Source organism: Maudiozyma barnettii (assembly GCF_903064755.1).
Source record: "Maudiozyma barnettii strain CLIB 1767 genome assembly, contig: KABA2_02, whole genome shotgun sequence".
NCBI lineage: Eukaryota > Fungi > Ascomycota > Saccharomycetes > Saccharomycetales > Saccharomycetaceae > Maudiozyma > Maudiozyma barnettii.
In genome coordinates, this window is record NW_024545239.1 from 1,471,333 (window position 1) to 1,484,371 (window position 13,039).

Sequence of the window (13,039 nt, forward strand, 5' to 3'; positions counted from 1 at the left end):
AGTATACTTCCTCAAATATAGTATGTCTCCAACCTAATTGAATAGAAGTACGTTTAGATGATAAGAGTGGGATGGCCGCAATAAACTTTTTATGTAATGTATTGTACTTTAATTATGTAGCCTCACGAAAATTAATATGTAACCTCTAATTTCTTTGTTTACACTTTGTTAGTGGCTCTTTAATTTATTTTTTTTGTTTGTTTTTCTTCCTTGAAGTTCACGAAGTTACGCAAAGAAAACGCGAAAGTCACGTGCAGTAAAAATTTAATGGCGTAATTATCAATTATTGATGACTATAAAATAGCCATCAGGATTTATGTACAGAACAGAATTTTATTATTAACTTTATATATCTAAATATTTTATTCAATGTCTAATCATCCTTTTCAATAGTGAACTCTCTGTGTCCGTCTGAGGTAGTTCTTACCTTATATTTTCCATAAAAGTGTCCAGTCTCACCAGGGGTAGAAATAATGTATTGTTGAGGGAACAAGAAACTTGACGATTGCACTGATATAACCATCCTACAGGTTGCTTGCGTTTTGGATAATTCAAAGATTGTTTCGAACTTTTGGTTCCTCTTTAATGAGTCGTCTAAGAAAGTGATAGCAACATCAGCAAAATGGTTATTCTGTGCCCCTTCAACATACATTAGTGGATATTTCATACTCATAACGAAATTACCGTCAATTTTGGAGCCGAATGTATTTAACTTCATGATATCTAACTTCAGTACATCATTAAATTGTTTGACATTATCCTTACCTGGAAAATAATGAGATCCGATATCCTGTTCATTTTTGTTGAATGCCTCGATGACTCTGTTCTGGATCATTCCCATCATAGCATCGGCATCACTAGTGTTAACGTCAAATTCTTTTAAAAAATTAGTTGGAAAGAAACGATACGCCAATGATTTTAAGGTCTTGTAGCTTACTTGGATAGAACTATTTGGTAATTTTTTCATAATTGCGCGATAAAAGTTGTTAGACCTCCATTTTCTAAATTGATATACAGCTATTCCAACCAAAGCAATTGGAAACAGTAACTGGAATAAGATAGGTATTATCATAAAGAACAACGTTAGAATTACAAAAGAACCTAAAAAGACTGCTGGATAAGGTATTTTGAAGACTCTAATTGGGGATGGTGGTGGACGTCCATTTTCAAAAAAGGAAGAATTCCTGTTTTTAGTGTTTTGGAACTTCAATAGTTTTGTAATGTGGATGTTTCTTCTTGATAAAGATCTATGAATATTGTTATATATGTTTCCCTTTTTAATATATCTTGACAAGCTGGAATGACAGTTCCATGTGTTATATTGGATTGTTAAATTTTCTTGTTTTTGAGATTTTAAATTCTGTTGTAGAAAGAAATTAGTAGTAGTAGTGGAAAAACTTGCTCTATTAAAATGAGTCCCAACAGGTCCATATACTATAGGGCTCGTGATTAGCCTAGAACTTATTATCCTCGATACTGGATTCAACCGTGTAATATACGACATTTTTCCCCCTAACATTGTATATTATTATTTAGGTACGATTGAAATTATGGCTTTAGGATTCAATTTAGATGGATATCGCTTGGTTGATGTTTACTTGTATACATAAATTGTATTTAAGTATGTCCCCTTTTAGAGAGAGCTGATAATCTCGGAAAATATTGAAATTTAATTGTCAGTGTAATCGTGTGGAAACGAAAAAAATATGTAACGATGAGCCAATACGATCCAACCAAGATGAAATATATATATATATATATATATATATATGTTGGTACGATCCATTGGATAAAATTTATTGGTTACCTATATTGTGATGTTGAATAATCTATATAAACCATCCTTATGCTGTTAAGTGGATCCTCTATGTATCTATTTAGATTTGAATATATCTTTTTTTCCAGTTACTTCTGATAAAGTTCCTTCTTTCTCATAAAAATTTTTGTAATTCCTATCAAGTCCAATTCTAAATCTCTTAATTTCCCCACACTTGCAAGTTATTACAAACGTTTCATCCTTTGGATTCATTTCTTTGTGTTTGTTTTGTTTATTCTCCATTTTATATGTGCAAGTCTTAGACGGTATTAAGATACGTTTACATCTTTTGCATATCGTTCTCTTTGTATTTGGTAACATATTACTCTTGGTCTTTTTACTAATTATGTCAAGGTTATGCATGTATTTTTTGGATAGTATCATACTTATTGAAGATTCATTTTCTAGGGTATTAAACATTCCTAATTGATAAAGGTAATTTAATCTTTGGAAATGATCTTTGTTTCCCACTGTCTTTGGTGGAGGTATTATGATACAACCATGTTCATCTATGTTTTGGCCTTTCTTCGGCTTTTTGATTTTCTTATCCTTATTCTCCGCCATTATTTAGTTCGGTTTTTATTATTGTAATATACTATATCTACTTGTCTGACCTTTCCTGCCTTGAATAGATTTATTTATTCTATACTAGATGTTTATTATACTTGAATATCATTTTTTTTTCTTTTAAGAACTCTCTTAGCGCCTCGCCTATGAAAGTTATAAAAATGTATGTAATTCTTCTAAAAAAAACTTGAAAAAGTTAGGAAAAATTCCTATCTGTTAGCTTTAATAAAACCAAAGCAATAGTCCAGCTCTAGCTTTAACTCTAGCTCAATTTTTTAGTGTATATTGAATATCAGAAAGTTCATTAATACTAAAATAAACTAAGTTTAGTGTATGCGTATGTGTGATGAATACATAAATAGTTTATATAGTTACCCAAGTTATGTAGATGCTTTAAAATAATATAAACAAAAAAAAAGATACAAGACGATAATCATTTATTCCACTTATTGCTCCTCTAGTGGCTTCCCTTTATTGTTTATATCGTCTTGTATCGGTAGATGGTGGATATGATCGGAGCCCTTATGAACTAATCTCCCAGATCTATCTACTTCACAGCAATGTATACTTTGTATCCATTTATCGTGTAATATATCCTCTGTCCTGATTCTTGTCTGAGGGTTCAATTCCATCATTTGACCAATCAATGGTCTAGAATAAGTTGGCAATAATCTAAGTATACGCAATGGACCCTTTGATACATCATCTTCATCATCCGGATCCTCTGAAAATAATCTAAAATTATTAAAACTTCTACGTGGGGCCTTCCACGGAAATTTTCCCATTATCAAACAATAATACATGATAGCTACAGCCCAAACATCTACAGGTCTTGGATCATACGATTTACTATGACCAGATAGTAATTCTGGAGCCAAATATGGATCCGATCCAACGATCCCAGATGCGTATAGTAAAGTTCCGTGATCAAATATTGTCACTGCACTACCAAAATCTATTATCTTTAAGATCCCATCCTTTGACATCACACAATTATCTAATTTTATATCACGATGTGCAATGTCTTTTGAATGTAAATATGCCGTACCGTTAACTAATTGCTTCATATAACAAGCAGCTTCTTGATCAGTGATTTGCCCATCCATTACCACATTAAAGAAATCAAATGGAACGTATTCCATAACTTGAATCAAATGTACAATATCTTGTGAAAAATCATCAATTTCAAATACTAGATCTATTGTTTTCATAATATTTTGATGGTCAAATATAGACCCAATGCAATACTCTCGAATAATGTTTTTTTGGAAAGTTGATAGTACAGGTCTTTCATTTGAATCTGAAGTAGTTATGATATTCGTACTGGCAGTGGTCATAGGGGTACGATATAATTTAATTGCGAATACTTGGCCATCTTTAGTATTACATTCAGTCACAGTTCCTGAGGCGCCTTCGCCAATTTTTCGTACTGGTCTACCATAATCACTAAGTAATTTATGTTTCACTGATATGCAAGTGGTAGTTTGATTGTTTAATCTATTAATTTTTTTTAATTTTCTATTTCTTCTAAATATATATTCTTTTTGGATATATTCTTGCAAAACATCAGCTGGATGTAATTCTGGATCAACTTCGAATGAACTCATTGATGATATTGAAGAAACCTCTGAATCCATGTAATCTGCCGTTATATCATAATTTTTTTTTAAAACTGGAATCTCTGTATTACTAGTATTATTATTGTTGTTGTTGTTGTTGTTACTTCCTGACCTTGTCTCAGCCACCGATATTGATGTGGTTTTGATCTTATTAAAACTCTTAAATGGTAATATACCATTTAAAGAAGATGAACTACTGTTATTACTTGATAAATTAGTATTACTATTATCTCTTTCCAAAAATAGTCTTGATATACCTTTAAATTTACTTTTACCAAATACTGAAGATAACGAAAGATTTGATGCATCATTCATGTTATTGATATTATTAGTATTAGTATTAGGTGTACTACTACTACACCTTTCTTTATCATTACCATTCCCACTTGATGATTGACTCATTTTTGGTTCATATTGAACATCTTCATTAGCTATCATTATCAATCCTTTTCCAAAGAAAAATGCTTTATTATCAATGATACTTCTCAGTTATCCTTATTTTATATTTCTTATCACAAACACTTAGTGCTATTTACATCGACTTATACTCCTTGTTAATTGGTAATATCAACTAATAACAAATAGGTAAAATATCTTTTATCACAAAACAATTTTCGATCGGTGATAGTTACTAATGGCTATGTATGTGTGCGTGTATATTTGGTCCTTACTTCCTTCCGAAACAAACAACCATGCTATAGTGAGATATACATATATATATAAGATATAAGATATAATGTTGCTTTTCAATTTGACATAAAATCTGTATAGATTATTCTATTTTGTTAGAGCAGATAACCTTGCATAGAGATAGGAAGAACTAAATTTTTGCAACTCGATTCGATGCCCGCTGCAAGTTAGGAATCGGTATTACTATGATTCTTTTTTTTTACTTGCTACTACTACTACTACTACTACTACTACTACTACTACTACTACTACTACTACTACTATAAAGTATTGATATTATTTCTCATGCACACACAGTGAAAGAGAGACAGCATATTTATTTTAGTTTCACGTAAAAGGTGTATATGAAGTGTAGAGCTAAAGCAACTATCTTAAACAACTCATTGAGTAATTTCATATGATAAGGCTATTACAGTCGGTTTTATCCTAACTACGAGAGATGGATGGAAACCAAACAGAAAAATTGGGTGAACGAATCAAAAAAACAATAGATAAATGCAATCGCTAATTTTTCAATCTGAGTTTGTACGGGGTATTGTTATTAAATTATAGAAATGTAATGAATCTGGCAGTCACGTGACTGAAAGTTTTTAAGAAAATTGAAAAGTTAGAGTCACATAACGCGATAAGTGAGGATACAAACAGTTCTCTACGCGGGAACTTGTTCCACAATATTTTCTTTCTTTGGGAAAGAGAAAGAGTCAGAAATTCAATAATTTTCTTTTGTTTTTTGCTCAGTTTTTCAAATTGTTTTTCTTTTGGGGCGTTGCGCAGAGAAAATAGACAGGGTTGTTTTATGGCGGTGATATTTCTCCGCTACAATTTTAAAAATTTGGAAGAAATGTGTCATAATTCTTACTTTCATTTTAGGGTTAAAAGTTAGGGTGTGTTGGAAGTGTACGTTTTTCACTTTCAGTAATTCGCATATAAGGGACAATTATAATATGTAGTCAGTCACATTACATTAAATAACAGAGAGCTTGAAGAAATTAAAATAGGGTGTAAACTATGTAAAAAGGTTGATAATATCGTTAACGATCGAATTACTTCAATCGGTTTCTTTCCACTAACGGTTTAATATTCTTGCTTATGTAAACTGATACTTCGTCAGTAAATCCTCGGTTATGTGATGATTAAAATAAAATGCAATTAATATCGTTATTCTTGATGATACCAATAGAAATAAATTATGTTCAAATATTATCTATAGAAATATACTCTTGTTAAATTTTTTGTCACTATGGATCTTTTGTTTATTTAGTTTTAGATATTTGCTAAATGTGTTATCTCTAACAGAAACATAAATTTTAATACTTCTTATTTTCTGACAAAAAAAAAATTGTGGAGGTTTCTAAAACATAACTCTACTATTTCTAACAACATCTATATAAATAGATTCCAATTCTTGAAGGAGTGTTCTTCTCTATACTTATGTGTACTATTCCAGTTAAAATATATGATTTCTAATTAACTTTCTACATTTACAACCTTTTTAAAATCGAAAAATTTTACCAAGTAAACAACAATAATACTAGATCGATTTGATACATATCATGGTTTTCATCAACGGTTAAATGAAACTTGACCAGTTCATGTAATTGTAAAATATAATGTGTCACTTTCTTTTCTTTAAAATCTGTATCACATTATACGGAACAGCCTTTCCCAGAATTTAAGGTTCTCCCGAAGATTAATAAGAGAAACCTGCACAACAACACAGAGATATCCAATAGACAGAACATGTGATATCACAGAGATGTGAAACACACTTGCTATCATCTAAAATTATATTAAGGAGGAACATATATTTATACTTCTAGCATTTTTTGTTTTGTTTTGCTTTGTTTTATACACATGATTTAATATGTCGCTAGGAAGATTCGATGTAGTGGCATCGAAGTATCAAAGTTTGGTCAAACAACGACTTAGTGGACTTAATCACTGGATTCAACCCCAACCATCGAAATTTGATAATGTCGTGATTGCAATGTCGTCAGGTGTGGATTCTTCAATGTCAGCAGCATTATTTAGTAAATATCCGAATGCTACTGGGATATATATGAGAAATTGGACTAATGCCAATGATTCGGATGAAGATGTGAAACATTGCGATGAACAAGATTGGAAAGACGCAATGAAAGTAGCCAAATATTTAAACATTCCATTGAATTTAGTGAATTTCGAACAAGAGTATTGGGTTGATGTATTTGAACCAATGCTTAAAGGTTACCAGTTGGGTTCTACTCCAAACCCTGATATTTTATGTAACAAATTTGTCAAATTTGGAAAACTGAATTCTTATTTGGATAAGAAGTATGGCCTGAATAATTATTGGCTTGTAATGGGCCATTATTCAAGAGTGTTGAATCAAGATAATGGAGATTCTTCAAAGAAGAAATACGGCCTGTTTAAAGGTATTGATACTCATAAGGATCAAAGTTATTATTTATCTCAAGTGAATAGCAAAGTATGGCCAAATACAATATTACCCATGGGCCATTTGTTTAAGAAGGAAGTGCGTGAAATGGCATCGGAATTAGAACTTCCTAGCGCAGAGAAACCAGATTCTCAAGGGATCTGTTTTGTAAATAATTCTCAAACTGGGAAATTCAAAAACTTTCTTAAAGAATATATACCTACCGATTCTGGTAATATTATTACTTTAGAAAATGTTGATAATAAAAATATAAAACGTAAATGGGGTAAACATGATGGTTTATGGTCTTATACCATTGGTCAAAAGATTGGAATTTCTATGCCTCAGGCAGACCCTCAATATAAAGGTACATGGTTTGTTAGTGAAAAGATTCCAGACACAAATGAGATTGTAATCGTCAGGGGACGGGATAATGCCCAATTATTTCATAATTGTCTGAATGTAGGTAACTTTGAGATTATTGATGACTCTATATCTGTTACTAATTTTGAAGAAACTATAGAAAATGGAATTACAGATGGAACATTATATATGCAATACAGATCATTGCAAAACCCTATAAAAGTGAAATCTTGTCAAACGGTACCTGCTATATCTACAGACACAGACCTTACAATAGAGACAAAATCTCCTAGATTACAATTAAAACTAGAACTTTATGAATCACATAGAGCAATGGCTGCGGGACAATATTGCTGTCTTTACAACGGTGACCAAGTCATCGGTAGTGGACCAATTCTAAATACTCGTAACGAGGTACTAAAGACATAATGAACTAATTCACGTTTCAAATATAGGAGGCAGCAAGAACCAGTTTAACAGCAAAGCAAAAAAAAAGAAAGTAGGGAGAGTAAAATTGAAAGGAGGTATATATCCAATATAAGGGCATGAAGGACATTTCAAAGTTTCACAGGTCATCCCATATTAATATATAGGTTTTATAGTGCAAAAATTATTAAAATTTTTATCAAAGATTAACCGTATTGTCCTAAAAGGTGGTGATTGACTAGATTCATCATAAAATAAATTTGTAAAAAGTTTTGAATCGTTCCTCGTTTTATCATTTATACTCTCTTATTTATAAAGCTGTACCCCTTGTATCTATCCATATTACTTAACTTTCGAAATAAAATACACAAACACCTATATGTATAAGTGACAAGGAGAATACTATCCTTACATGACGCCAAGAAGCCTGTAACTTTTTCCACTTATGCTGCTAATCAACCAGGGGTCTTCATTAAAATCAAGTTAGTGGATGAGAGTTCACCTACAGTAGTAACTGAAAAAAGTACAGGAAAACAATTGACTTATATAACAATACATATGAAAAATTGGTGAATCTATTCACTATTCAGTATCTGTCTATTTTAATTAGTCCCGAATATCACTGTCCCCATGCGAAGTACCTACTAACACAATATATATATAATTCAAAAATTGCTTAATGTTTATTATTTGAATGTATTGAGGAGTTGTCTACGTATTGATTTTCTCAATTAAACGAACCTTATTGAACAGCCATGAGGTGCATTCCACATCATAATTAAAAAAAGGTAGTACCCTGTTCATCCTAGCATTATTTTATCAACGATAGAATGCAACCACCACCAATCTCAAGAGAATCAAGAAGGGAAACAATTCCTGTTGTCAGATAAAAGAGTACTTTTCAAAATCTCTCTCTTTTCCAAACTGGAATTTGAACTGCTTTTTTTCTTTCACCAACACTCTTCTTTTGCTTCTGGAATACTGTAGGGCAATCCAGGAACCGAAAAGAGATTGACTTCAACCACCCCCACTATATAACTTTAAATATCAGTATCTCACTGCAATCCCAAGAAGAAACACGCAGATCAAATATCTGCCTGCACCAACAGTTTCAGAGGAAACAATAAAAGCCGTTCCTACTCTGGCTTTCTTGGTAAAGAACTACACGTACAACAGACGATCAATGTTCATATAAATATAAATATATTTCCTGTTTCTGTACTCATGTTCCTCGAGAGATGAAGCAGTTGATTATATAATATCAATGAGAATCTATTATATTCCAGATAAATAATTGCAGAGAGAATTCTTCTATAAATCAATTAAAACGACATCATTGATTTTCTCTGTTCTCAGAGTTTATCGTGTAAAATAACCCACCATAATTTAATAATTTCACCGGCGCGATGTGGAGCGGAGCGGGGCAACTGAGAGACAGCGAAGCCCCGTTACTATCGTTGTGAACGAGGCGGGAAGATCAATAACACAAGTTAAAATAATAATACTGAAGAAAAATCCGAAAAAAGTTTGATTTTCTGTTCCCTTCACCTAAGGAATAAACACAGATACACAATGAAACTGCAATTGATAGTTGCTATACAATAAGGAAAAGTTGTCCCTTCTCTTGTTCTTATTTTGCATTAAAAAGACCTAGTGAAGGGACAACTTCATACATATTCTTTATTTTAAATTTAAATTTTAATTTCCTTTCCCTCTCTGTCTTCCTCATTTTATTTTTTGGAAATTTATTAAGTTAATATATATTCATTATGTATTAACTGATTTTTGGAGTGCCCTCTTATATATATATATATATCTTGAATTGTTTAACTGAGTTTAAATAAAGACGAAAAATACACGCAACTATACATTACAAGAGGTAATAACAGTAGGAGTGGCAGAATACATATTATTCATATTCATATATTTTTAAACACAAACACAAAATATATTTACTTGAAGATACTCGCTACGCACTATTTTGTTCCTCATTGTTAAAATCTTTTTAATCTATTACATTCCAAACTATTGTTCTAATAAAAGAACATTCATTATATTTTTCTTCAAAATTTTTCAGTTTTTCTAAGGATAATTTTTTTTTAATCAAGGAAAAATAAAAAGGCAAAACAAACAATCAAATACACCATTATTTAAAGTTATCTGTTTTTATTTGCATCGCATCATAAATATTCTACTCAAAAAAGAACAAAAGTAATATCATTTTTCGTTGTTGTTATTATTGAGAAGTCTTTTCAAAGAAAAATAACAAGTACTACAACAAACTGTTATAAACACCATATGAATTCATACTCTAATACCATTAATAAAATACAACATTTCATACTCTTTAAAACAGTACAAAAGAAAAAAGACATATATTATTATTAATTATCACAAATACACACAGAAAAAGAAGAAGTAAGAGATTCCTTTAGAAGTTTTTATTTATTTTAAGCTTTTATTGCTTTAAAACGTTCATTAAGTGACCTCATTTTTGGGGTGACTATATCATTTATTACACAACACACAAACAAAAAAATAAATAATCAATCGAAAATGATTTTAAATACAACAACAGTTAATGTTGCATTGGGTCTACCCGGTATGACCTCCACATTTAATGGATTTCAACTTATAAGGATGAGAGTTCTAGCTATTGTAGCCGCATCTTCCTCTATTGTGGCAGGTCTTATAGGAATGCATTATTTGATGCTAGCAGATAGAAGGAAAAGAATGTTTAGACATGAAATGATTTTATTCTTAATCGTATGTGATTTTCTTAAAGCTTTGGTCTTAGTCATATACCCAGTCGTTATCCTTATCGATGAATATCATTATTCAAATCCGGTGTTTTTCAATATTTTGGGATGGTTCACAGCATTCTCTATTGAAGGTGCAGATTTTGCTATTATCTTTGTCGCTGTTCATTTCGGATTACTAATATTCAAACCAAATTGGAGATGGAAGAATACAAGAACAGGAAACTTAGAAGGTGGTCTTTATAAATATAAATTTATCATTTGGCCTGTAACTTTTATTGTTCCTAGTGTCATGGCATCCTTAGTTTTCATAGATTACAACATTATCAATTATGATATGGTGACAGATAAAGTACGGATCATCCAGGATAATAACAATTATGATTTCAAATTCGAGCCTAGAAGGGGTGGCTACAAACCATGGAGTGCTTGGTGTTACTTACCTCCAACACCACTATGGTACAAATACGTCTTGTCATGGGGTTTGAGATACGTCCTAATTCTTTCTATCTTTGGAATCTATTTTGCAATCTATATATATGTAATACAGGAGACCAAGAGAATTAGAAAACAATTGGGTGATTTTAATCCAAATGATAAAGATGGAAGTGGATCAAGAAAAGTAAAGAAAAAAAGACCATTCTGGCAAAAAATAGTATATGTTCCCTTTATCAAATTATGGGATTTAGTCATGGGGTTCTTCTCATTATCAATTGTTGATCAAATGAGTTCAGATTCTGACAGTGACTCCAAAAGTCTTGGTATGGATTTCATCAAGAAACCATTACAGAAAAGAAATACACATGATAATGAAAATAATAATAATAACGAAATTGGCCAAAATAGTAATAAACATAACGTTGATACAACAAGTGATTCCTATTCTTTGAATGACCAAATAACATTCCCAGATTCCATTAGAAATGAATTTTCAGGAAGTAACAATACTGCTGCAGATATTGAAAACTCACATGAACATGGTTCTGTTCCAACCACACCATTTAGATCTAATCATGATAGTTACGAAATGACAAATATGACACCACCAAATGATGCTAGAACGAATTCAAACAGTGCAGACAAAGTCGATTTGACAGACGTTAGATTAAACTTCCAACGTGAAACTTATAATAAAATGAAAAGAAGAAGAATGCAAGTTCAAAAGAACTTACGTTTCATTTTCATTTATCCGTTCTCATATTTGGTCATTTGGTCATTTCCTATTGCATCTGATATTTCACAAACAAGACATGAAGTGGTCCATGGTCCAATAGTTTGGTTAACATATCTTGACACATTTATTAGACCATTAAGTTGCTTAATTCATACGTTTGTGTTTATCTTTAGAGAAAAACCGTGGAACCTTGCATGGAATGTCGTTGAAACTTCTTTTCTATTTGATGAATATAAAGGCAGAGGTAAAATGACGGAAGAAAAAATTATGGCTCTCTGCAACAGTGATTTAGGAAAACGTGGTTGGTTCTACAGAGGTAGATGGTCAAAACTAGGCTGCTGGAAACATCAACCACAATTCTGGAAACGAGCCTTATGGTATATCGGTATAACAATAAAAGGAATATTCCAATTTAAAATTGTTTACCATGATAACTGTAATGATTCCGAGTATTGGAGCCGTTACTATTTCGCCGAAGATACATCAAACATCATTACCACTAATTCTCATGGGAATCAAGGCGATATGGAAAGTCCAAATTCAAAACATCCAACACGTCCAGAGACTGTAGTTTCATTTTCAACTAATACGTCAAATGCTATTAATAACCACGAATTTAACGAAGACAAATTTACAATCAACGTTCCATGGTATTGGAGAGTTCTCCATTATTTCCCTATGTTGCACGGTATTGATCTGGATGAATTAAACAGATCTTTATATCTGAACTACGAAAATGATACCGAACTGATGGGACCTGGCTTCGAGCTAGCCTTAAATAAACTTGCAAAGACCACCACTTCAAACACTTCAGAAAATAGTCAATCTCAAGACAATATGAGTGAAAATCCATTTAATAATATTCCCACACACAACCTACCTGAATCTTTTAATCATGAATCTAATAATAGTATTCATTCAATTAGTCAGGATCCACGTAACAACCGTCCTTCAACAACTCTGCATTTCGATGATTCAACAAATTTTTCGACATACCCTACAACGAGACGCAAACGTAGAGATAGTCGTTACGATCAAGATATTCTTGAACAAGATGGCGACGGCATGGATATATTGACATTCTTAAAAGGTCCAGGGGTTTAATAATATTTTTACAAGTCCAAAGTAGACTTGTTCGTTGCATTTTATAAAAACAAACTAATGCATTTATAAATACCTTTTTTTATCATTTCATATATAAATAAATGT

At 31.6% G+C, this 13,039-nt stretch overlaps 5 protein-coding genes across 5 annotated transcripts; 2 read left to right on the forward strand and 3 right to left on the reverse strand.

The window, feature by feature from the left end:
• Positions 1-373: 373 nt before the first annotated feature.
• On the reverse strand, positions 374-1,519 carry MRX9 (Mrx9p; the record flags this gene model as incomplete). Its single annotated transcript, XM_041549298.1, has 1 exon — positions 374-1,519. The coding sequence occupies one exon, from the start codon at positions 1,517-1,519 to the stop codon at positions 374-376; it is 1,146 nt and encodes a 381-aa protein (XP_041405232.1).
• A 354-nt stretch (positions 1,520-1,873) lies between these two features.
• Positions 1,874-2,380, reverse strand: RPR2 (ribonuclease P protein subunit RPR2; the record flags this gene model as incomplete). Its single annotated transcript, XM_041549299.1, has 1 exon — positions 1,874-2,380. One exon carries the CDS (start codon positions 2,378-2,380, stop codon positions 1,874-1,876), a length of 507 nt encoding a protein of 168 aa, XP_041405233.1.
• Positions 2,381-2,829: 449 nt separating this feature from the next.
• Positions 2,830-4,440, reverse strand: RTK1 (putative serine/threonine protein kinase RTK1; the record flags this gene model as incomplete). The annotated part of the gene is made up of 1 exon (XM_041549300.1): positions 2,830-4,440. The coding sequence occupies one exon, from the start codon at positions 4,438-4,440 to the stop codon at positions 2,830-2,832; it is 1,611 nt and encodes a 536-aa protein (XP_041405234.1).
• A 2,116-nt stretch (positions 4,441-6,556) lies between these two features.
• On the forward strand, positions 6,557-7,900 carry SLM3 (tRNA-5-taurinomethyluridine 2-sulfurtransferase; the record flags this gene model as incomplete). The annotated part of the gene is made up of 1 exon (XM_041549301.1): positions 6,557-7,900. One exon carries the CDS (start codon positions 6,557-6,559, stop codon positions 7,898-7,900), a length of 1,344 nt encoding a protein of 447 aa, XP_041405235.1.
• Positions 7,901-10,453: 2,553 nt separating this feature from the next.
• On the forward strand, positions 10,454-12,934 carry GPR1 (Gpr1p; the record flags this gene model as incomplete). Its single annotated transcript, XM_041549302.1, has 1 exon — positions 10,454-12,934. The coding sequence occupies one exon, from the start codon at positions 10,454-10,456 to the stop codon at positions 12,932-12,934; it is 2,481 nt and encodes an 826-aa protein (XP_041405236.1).
• Between the last annotated feature and the right edge of the window lie 105 nt (positions 12,935-13,039).